We start from the raw sequence: 10,000 nt of genomic DNA, 5'->3' as shown, positions 1-10,000 counted from the left end.
CCAACCCGATATCTTCGTAGGGCTCTTTGAATCCACTTGTTAAAAAAAGTTTACAGATGTTAATTTTTAGGTTTATATATATATATATATATCACCTCTTGAACCTGAATATAAACCAAGCTCTATATTCTATGAATTGTTATTGATATATATTTATTTTGGCCGCCTGATAAGAAAAGTCTGTTTACAAACTAAGACATATTGTCTTCAAAGGAATTCTTTCTTCATTCTCCTATGAACCTGTATGTTTGACAAAGGGGTTATATGGTAAACAAGAGGCTAAGGGTAGCCTACACTTTGTTCGAGTTATATATTAAATAAAAATTACACGAGGGTCACTTTAGATGGTTTGCAAGAGAAAGAAAAAGAAAAGACAAAGGTGGCAAATAACACTGCTTTCTTTACAAGGTGCAACTTCGATCCGACAAACAGTCAACAAGAGAGCAGCGAGTAAGCAATTTACGACCTGTTGGCTCAGTTTTTTTGAGCATCGGACTACAGTGGGGGAGGTCGCGGGTTCGCACTCAGGCCGAACCAACAAATAACTAAGCAGAAAGTGCTACCTTTGTATTTTAAGACTTTCAAATCTTCTCGAATGGGGACTATAAGCCGTAGGCCCCGTCTCACAAACCTTTGTTGACTATGCAAGTATTCTTCTTGAACATATAACTGTGAGCTAATCTCCTAACCTCTGATCCCCCATGCAAGTTATTCTTTTAACTCCCTCTCCCGCCCACTTCCACTTTTATCAAAGGGAATCGGTTGTCGCACATTCCTCACGCTATATGGCCAATTACCCTGCTACTTTGTCACGCAAAGCCTCTTTTTGCCGGCCTCTGGTAACTGGTGTGGGGGGTTGGTTCCAGGAAAAGATAGTGAGATCAAAAAACGAATATGCGAAGGTTCTTAATTGCTTACCTTTTCGCGTTCAGGTCTCAGTGTCCTTTGAGACTGAAGGTGTGAAGGGGAGATCTGATTAAAGAGAGCCTGTCATTCAAAATGGGACACATTGATATGAGGCTTGAAACTCAACAAATGACATTTATTATGCTTGTGGGTGATCAAAGTTGAATGTTTTAATGGCCCAATTTATACCAGAGACGAATAACTCGTCTAAGACGGATATTTCGTCTGCAATTCGTCTAGATATAAATACGGTGTTTAGACGAATTATAGATCAAAATACGTCTTACGATTGATTTGCCTGTAAGAATCAGATGAAGGCGAAGTTTTCAATTCTGAAACGGGAAGTACTGAAATGAACTTTTTAATGAAAAGAACAACTGAGCTACGTAGCCTACGTATGTTAACTTAATTCTTAAATTATCGATAAAACTTTTGCTAAAGAACAAAGAAAGATAAAAGAACTTGGTAACACAACTGACTTGGGAGAATTTTTTCAAATTCAAATACTTCGATATACGGAGAGAATCTTCACTTGGGCCCCAGAAGGTTTTCAGTCCACACAACTCACGAAATTTTACATCGCTGGTCGAGAACGAACACATGACAACAGTCGACCCTTCGTTTCAGACCCCCATCCCGAGGGACGGGCAGCAGGACGCGTCTTCTCGCCTCCCGTCCTCGGGTTAGCCGTGAGTGAAGAAGGGCGGCTGTATAGGTAGACTAAAGACTCTCCAACACTAAAAGTGAGCGCTCCGGTGTGAAAAAAACTAAAACACAGGTCACATTCCACAGGTGAGTGTACATGTCACTGTGCTGCAGACAAATAAACAACACCAAAAGTGTCTCCTAGCGCTAATCACTCAACAAAAATGTTGTTTCAGGTCTCGGGGAAACTTTTGGCTTAGTTGTTGATTATTGGAGCAGCGACTTCTGGTCTTGACCTGTGGAATGTGACCTGTATTTAACATACCCGCCTTCATTGCAGCTGCCACACGAGTCAAGAACGTCACATACAACTGCTAAAACAACCAGATCAATCATCTATGAGCCCCATTGCACAATTTTATAATTTGTAACACAATCTGACATGGTGAAAGCATAGAACAACAGTAACAATGCTCGCGTTAGGAAATTACAATCGTGAGGCGCCAAAATCAACCAAAACGTAAAGGTAAATAAAATCACTTCATTACCGTTACGTATATCAAACACCATTATGTCCTTTTACATATCCAGATATCGTTATTCCAGGGCCCGTTTGTTCGGAAGCCGATTGGCTTAATCCGGAATTAGCTACATCATTTGTTTCATGTTTTCAACTTTTTGGTAAAAGTTTCTTTTGCTTATTTTTGTTTTTCAAGATTGAGTTCTTCTAATGTAACGTTTTGCCGAATATCAGCGTTGAACAGCCTGTGGGAGTAGAGAAATAAACTCCTTGGTTATTTTTTAATCTAGGATTATCGCTAATCGGCTTTCGAACATCCGGGCCCTGTGAGGTTTAAGGTGCACAGTAAGCGTACGTGAAAAGCCAACGTAGCTTTAAGTGGAATCGACGCCTGATGTCGATCACAGAGCAACGTGAAAAAAGGGCGAATTGTTTTTGACTGTTATGCTTGTTAATTTTCGACTGCTTCGTACGGGACAGCTACAATTTTGAAAATAATTAAACACGAATTCTGTTCTTCTACAGGCTCTCCTCACTAGACGCCATCTTTCTTTCGGCATTAAACCAATCAGAGTTCCTGTGAGAAAAGGGCCAATAAGCGGTCTTTTTAGTTCACTGTGTGCCAGGGTCTTCTCCCGACCCGCCGCCATATTGAAAGCCGAGAAGACCCTGGGAACGAGGTTGATTGGAACTTATCAACTCTGAGCATGCGCTAGTTACCATGCGACGAACAGTTGCAGGTATAGCTTGATCCAAAAAATAGGCACGCATTGCGTACATTTGAGAAGTGCAGTAGGCTGGTATTGTATAGTGCATGTAATTATTTTTGCAAAAATAATTTTCTTTTACTGTTTCTCGTGACTCACAAAGCCACAAAGCACTCTAGGAAAGAATGCCACCAATGTTAACGCCATTGTTGCGGTTGACCATTGCTCTTGCAAAGTAAAAAAAAGCGACAAATGGGCCACAAACAGAATAACTGTACAATGAACATCAATTGTTGAAATTCGAGAAAATGCTACATTAGTTTCGTAATTCATGCACGGGCTGCAGCCTACAATCTTACATTCATTCACTCAGAGAGCCCCGATGACAATATGGGTATTGCATTTACAGTGCACCTAATCGCCCTGTAATGAAACAAACCCAAACAAAACAGACCTACATTCAAAATGGTGACGCTCTGTATCACTTCGCTGCTATTCCTTTTTCTCAGATGATAACGAAAATCAATCAAAATTGGAGAGAGAACCACTTTAAGACTATTCACATAGAGGCATTTACTTGTGAGGAGAGCGTTTTACGTGGAGATATAAGCGCAAGCATGGAGAACAAGCTTTACCAAGAGTTCAACAAAATGTTCACTGTTAATCCAAACCCGATCTCCACGGGATCCCGCAGAATGACCCGATCGGAATCGAGTCGGAACGCAAAAATTCACCATGCACAGCACTTCTATTTTCCGTCTATAACCCACACTTTAAACATACGTTTGTTTCATTTAATCGTAAGTGCAGAATCGTAATACAAACTTCCAATTTGGATCAAGTTCATAACTCGGGAAAGTCAAAACTCTCGAAAGTTTCAACACAATCTGCCAACACATCTGTCTTTAAGTAAAAAACACGATAATCTCTAGTTGATTTGGAACCAACTGCGTTCCCCCGTGAACAAGTTGATAATGTATGCTCATCATTCAGAATTGCGTGAAAGAGCTTCTTGAGCTGAATTATATCATCAAACCTTTCAAAGTTGCTCATATAGTCATAAGTGAAAACATCTTTTCTCTTCAATGGATGAGTACTTTCCAAAAGCTTATTATTATTCAGTAAAACCTTCATAAGTGTGATTCTTTACAACAGCATCAATTGTTTTGCTCATAAATTTAAAACTACAGATCAATCTCAATTTTAAAAAAAACACTTCCCACCTCGATAAGATACAATAATCTTTTTTGAAAAAGATATATATCTTTCTTCAGTGTTGGCAATCCCTTAGCAACACAGTTTGATGATGGGCTCCAAAAACCTTCCTCTTCACCATAAAATACTTAAAACTAGCCAGTTTTTATAAAAAGAGGTGAATAATAACCAGAGAGGTTGTGAAGGGAAGTACCTTTGGCTTTCAATACAAAAAGTTGCATGCAAGCATTGGGTGATATTCCTCCATGCACAAATTTCTGTGAAATGGCAGTGATCTCTCACTTCCTTTCTTTTTCATTATCCACAAAAAAGTCACCAAATATAAAATATCTGTTGATTTGTGTCTTTTAGAGTCATCTTTGGTAAAAATTAACTTTACGGGTAACTTATTATATTTGTGATAAATGCCTTCAGCCAACTTCTGAGTCCTTTCAACAAAATAATTGTAATGCTACACCAACATTGATTTTCTTTTTTTTGGAGGAAAAAAATTGGTTTCATTTCAAAAGTAACACTTTTATCAACGCATTTGACAGAGACCAAAAGCCTGGTAGTTCGTACTTTTGATAAATTTCATTGCAGCTGATTTGAGGGTTCCACTGTCACGTTCAAATATTCCTAATCAACATTACTACATCAAACATGGAACCATATGTTTTCTTCCGTGGTGGTTAAATGAGATCAATAATAACAGAAGAACACCAGCTTCTGCTAACCTTCGAATCCCATGTCTTCAAGGTAGCTTGCTTGCTTACGTGGGGAACTATTGAGTACTTTTCTGGAGAGACTGAAAAACTTTTGTCTACAAAGATTTTTGTGCTTCTGGAAACAAATTTTCACTTTTTTCATGGCCATCATCTCTGGCACTAAAAGTAGGAAATGCGAAAGTCCTCTTCATTCGGTATAATGGAGTAAAGGTGTATTTTTAAGGTTTACGATTTACCTTGAATTGTTTTAAACCAATTCCTGCCGCTATATATCTTGCTAGACGTCCTAAAGAGGTCTGCGCGATCTAAACCGGTAATTGACAGATCCGTTGCTTTCAGCTGCACTCTGGTTCATCTTCGTAATTTTTTTTTAAAAATTATCATTAAATTTCAGAATAAAAACTAGCGATCAAAAACGACCTTTCGATCTCCCTGAGATCATTTTCAAGTTGTAGAAAGAGCGAATGAAATATACAAAGATAAGTAGAAATAAGGGCGTGAGAATGTCCAACGATAAAATATGTAAATACAAGCGCTGAAATGTAAGTGTTAAAATAATAAAATACGTAGATCAGGCAGTCGAATTTACTTTGGCACTTTCTTAAGATCTTAAAATCACGATATATGTCACTTGGGACTGTTCCATGTAGCCTGCGAACGCAGACGTATTTCCGGCGGAGAGAAACGACCGCCGGAAATACGTCTGCGTTCGCAGGCTATGTTCCATGTTGCTCTTTAATGTGATTCCCGATTGAAGACGATCTTTTGTCTTCCTCAACGCGCTGATAGAGGTGTCGGCACGTATACCCGACATAGTTTGTATCACACAAACCACATGCACTTGTAGTAGTAAACAACGCGTTGCTGGTTAATGATAAGTGGCTTCTTTTCCTTTGGTTGATCTCGTGCCCGATCTTATGACTTGCATACATACACGGGGAAACATCAATTCCAATTTTGCGGCCAAGTTCCCCAAGTTGTCTTCGCGCGGAATTGGCCCGCGATCTCTGATCCTTGAATGGTAACACTATTCTGGCAGGTGCTTCATTTACGTTGCACGCTCGTGTGGAAATTGGATCGCCAGAAACTTTCTTGGTGACAAAATTACTAATGGACAATTGTAGCAGTTCAAAGGCAAGGAAACCAAATCATCATCAATAGTCAAAACTTTGCTTGCTTGTAGCACAGCATTTGGAAAGACGTCAACGCCTCGGCCAGTCAGTCAACAATGGAGTTTTCGGAATAAATGAATAAATGGGGAAGTGCTTCTTGAAGAATTCGTAAAGTTTCCCGTGACAATTTACAACCTATGCAATTAAAATACTTGATTTTACCAAGTTTCATTAAGAATGATGCGAGGGGTTTTTGCACGTGATCCAATGCGTTACCGCTGAGGCTCAGGCGATGCAGGTTTGGGACATTACTAAAGGACGTTTCCAAATCTCGCAGGTCATCTTCATTCAAATCCAAGTACTCAAGGGCCAGATGTGTCAAATGCGGAAAAAAGCAAAGTTTTCTGGTTAGTGGACTGAGACTCCCACTAACACTGACATCGGCCAACGCCAACTCTACCAACGGCATTTCTTTGTCTATTCTGCCAAAAAGGGCCAACATGTCTTTTACATTTAAACTATCACCTGTGCCAAATAAAGAGAAACGTTGTAAGGATGACAACCTCGGGAGGGAAAGACCGAGCGCTGCGGCAACTGCTGGAGTCAGGTGGATTTCAAGTAGCTCCAGGATAACGAGGCTCTTGTGCGTGATACTGGAAACCAACCTCATGATTGCTTTCTCAGCACAGCACCTATCAAAGTCAATACAAAGTTCCGTGATGTTTTCAAAACTTGGCAACAATTCAGCGAGTTCTTCAGTTCCTTTTGACATCAGTTTACAAGTCAGTTTTAAATCGTACTTGCTAGGGTTTGGGAGCTGTTGCAAAAATTCGCAAACACTGTCTTCCGCATCTCGAACGTCGATACTCATCAAATGGGTGCAATTTTTGATTACAGCACCAAGATCTTTCATTGCAGAAAGTTTAAAACACCAAAACGTACTTAAGAACTTAAGAGACGTCTTTTGTGGAACCAAGCTTACCGACTGACACGGTAAAGCAACAGGCTGTGCACTCTCAGTGAATAGTCTGGCATGGGCAGCACAACGCAGGTCTAAGTCTCTGAAATAAAAACTGACATCACCGTCGTGGATATGAAGGATTGATGAAAAACTACAATGCATTTTACATTCAACCGCGAGGAACTTTCTCAAAAATATTCCCAGGGGAACATTTTCACACTTCTCAGTTATTTTCATTGGGGCATCAAGGCAGTTTACTGTTTCTACCACCTTGTGAAGAGTCGCAACGCTAGTTTCATACCAAAACACTTCAAAAGGACTAAAAATAAAAGTCCAGGAATTCACACCGGAAAACAGTAACGCAAGGTAAGAAGGTGATTCCATGAGAACTGTAATCCCGTCAAAGCAATCAACGCAAAGCTTTGCAAGCTCTTGCTTTGAATGTACCTCTTCAAAGCAATAAAAAACCAAACGATTGAATTGCAAGTGTCTCAGAAAAACGTCATCCAATGGCTTGTATTTGTGGTCTTCATCTGGTATCGCTTCTGATATATCAAGTGAAGGATCGTTTATTCTCACTGACTTCAAATGGTCAAACACTTTCCCTGCTCCTTCATCACTAAGTCCACAGACAAAGAGAAGAACGTTCTCGAATTCGCGACAGCTTTTCAAGGTTTGAGTGTGCTCTTCAATCAAACCGAGATTTCCATCAGGTATACATTTGTGAGTCACGTACCAGGCTGCTAAGAATTCTTGTATGCTCTTATGAATGAAAGAAACCATTTCCGTTGGTTGCAAGCTTTCTGTACACTCAGCTACTTGAAGTAAACCAATGACAACACTTTCTTCACACAGGACTTCAGAAGAAAGTTTACCACACAAGAAGATGTGGTCATCGTCTAAAAGACATTCTAAAGCCACCATACCGATTTGATTGAGGATCTCTGAATTATCCTCTACTGTGCTAAAGCGAGGAGGGGTGTTCTTTCCTTGGTTGTGACTTAAAACCTGCTGGACAATTTTTAAATATAAGCTCGTTTTCGCTTTCGACAAGCCTTCTAACTGTCCCATCTTCCGCAGCGTGCAAAAGAACAGCAAAAGCAACGGAACTTTTGCAAGGTCTAGCAGGTCGTTTTCTTCCAAGTGATCATACAAGTCTCTGGCATCTCTTTTGTCACCAAGCTGTCGAGTTAGATACGTTAGTTTGTCCTCCTTACTGAATCCTGTTATTTCTGCAAGCAGGTCTTGGAATTCTTGGAGCTCACCAGCTTTGGAAATTCGACTTGTTATCAACACACAGCAGTCCCTCAATTCGTTTCCACTGAATATATCAAAGATTTGAGATTCTTGTCCCCTGTGATACTCATCATAGCCATCCAGCAACAGAAGAACTTCATCTTGATGGTTGGTCATATAATTCAGAAGACCTTCTACTAACCATTTGTCTTCACGGGCAAAAAGTCTTGAGTTATAAATGACATCTTTGAGGCTTTGACATTTGGACACTTCCTTGAGGTTAACGAAAACAACAAGCTTGAACCTCCCCAGAACAGCTGCTTGTTTATCTTCAGTCTGAGTGTTACCAAGTCGAGCCCAGTCGATCGCTAGCCTCTTCGCAAAAGTGCTTTTACCAATTCCTGTCTCTCCCTGCACAAGAATCCTCTTTGGATTATTTCCCTTACCGATTGGACTGAAGAGGTCACTGTAGTGAACCATCTCAGACTGTTTTGACCCAGCTAAGGTGGTTTCCCTTTGTATTACACGCAGTCGGGTGTAGATTTGATCAATGTCTACAAGAGACAACCTGGACCAAGAAGACGTTCGCACCTTGGATGTTTTTTTGTAATGTTCTTGGAGCTTTGCTCGGCAAATGTCCTCACTGAAAGACTCTGATCATGAGAAAAAAAGTAAAAAAAAGAGAAATGATCATTTCGGCCAACGTTTCGTTCAACATGCTGAACGAAGTCCTTGTCTCTTTTGGGAAGTATAACAGACGGTTTAGATGCCTGTTCTTTCATTGAAACTTCATCGTCACTGCTTCATTCTCTCTTTTTTTTGTCACCATTACTATCATCGGAAAAATCATCATCATCATTATTTTTATTATTGCACAGCTAATGGTGAAAGAGTTGGTATATTGAAGAAATGTTTCTTTTTTCGATGGTGACTTGGACTTGAAATTGCATCCATTGGAAACTCGGAAAAAATCGGAGTTCCAGATGGGATCTTCGTGATCTAGTCGGATGCTCTAACCACTGAGCTACTGTACACTATGGTGAGCAAGGGTTAAATGTGGGTCTCTTGACTAGAACTGCATCACGCAGTTATAAAGTCAAATAACGATGTAAACTTAGGTGGTTGACTTATGCTCGGAAAAAAATCAGAAAATTCTTCATACATTTACATTTACCGGGGTTGACATTGGACCACCCCTTCACTATAATTGCAAAATGGCATATTATCTGAACATCAAGTCATCTCTTATGACCTTCGGGTACTCATTGTCAGTTGTACTTCAACTATTCACATCAAAAACTCGTGTCAAAGGTATCATGTTTATCATCATAATCATCATCATCAGGCAATAAAGGAAGTGGGTTACTTCTCGCCTTTGCTTTTAACATACAAGTTTGTGTCTTTTACCAGCAAGGCCTACACAATTTTATTCTCAAGCAGAGCTTAAGACTCTTCTCAACCTACCCTGGATCTCTTTTAGTTTGTCCTGAGTGTGCAATCCTTGTGTCTTCAGCATCTCTTTATTATTGAAAAAAGAAAACGAAATGAGGAAAAAAAGATACAAACGAGGAAAAAAAGAGATACAAACGAGGAAAGCAAAGCCAACAAAACCAGCAACTCACAGTAACTCAGTAGGAATAATCGACTCAATTACCTAAAAGGAATTAAACCTCAGGAAAAGATGTCTATACAATCAAATTTTCCTGAACATTAAAGAAAAGTCGAATCCGAATAAATAAATTTCAGTATTGCCTCTTCTGTTAAAATTTCCTGGCCATCTTTAATAACTGTGACATTTTACAGTTGCCCTAACGTTATTATACAAAAGCCCTTTGTATCAGAACCATAAGGCAACAGTTTCACATCACAATCTTTGAGATAGTGGTGCTCGCAAGAATTTTAAATAAAAGACTGAATCAAAAATTCAAACTTTTTATGATAAAAAAGAAGAAGAAGTTGTGCTGGATTGTCACAGGAGGAGGCCGAATATT

The 10,000-nt window shown here is 39.6% G+C and overlaps 1 protein-coding gene across 5 annotated transcripts in view; it reads right to left on the bottom strand.

Moving 5' to 3' along the window:
* LOC138030003 (NLR family CARD domain-containing protein 4-like) overlaps positions 1-10,000 on the bottom strand; it is an 87,062-nt gene that overhangs the window by 54,435 nt on the left and 22,627 nt on the right. Inside the window, exons 6-7 of one of the 5 annotated variants that reach the window (XM_068877852.1) lie at positions 9,474-9,527; positions 3,867-8,662 (exon numbers count right to left, since the gene is read on the bottom strand). The exons of 3 other annotated variants lie outside the window; for them this stretch is intronic. In XM_068877852.1, coding sequence (XP_068733953.1) covers positions 5,919-8,662; positions 9,474-9,527 — 2,798 coding nt within the window. In that variant the 3' untranslated portion in view covers positions 3,867-5,918. Of the gene's footprint in view, positions 1-3,866; positions 8,663-9,473; positions 9,528-10,000 lie in introns of those variants that run through there. One more of the 5 variants, XM_068877851.1, reaches the window with a different exon arrangement.

This window comes from Montipora capricornis, chromosome 13 (genome assembly GCF_036669925.1).
Source record: "Montipora capricornis isolate CH-2021 chromosome 13, ASM3666992v2, whole genome shotgun sequence".
Classification (NCBI taxonomy): Eukaryota; Metazoa; Cnidaria; class Anthozoa; order Scleractinia; family Acroporidae; genus Montipora; species Montipora capricornis.
This window is presented reverse-complemented; position numbering and strand designations above follow the sequence as displayed.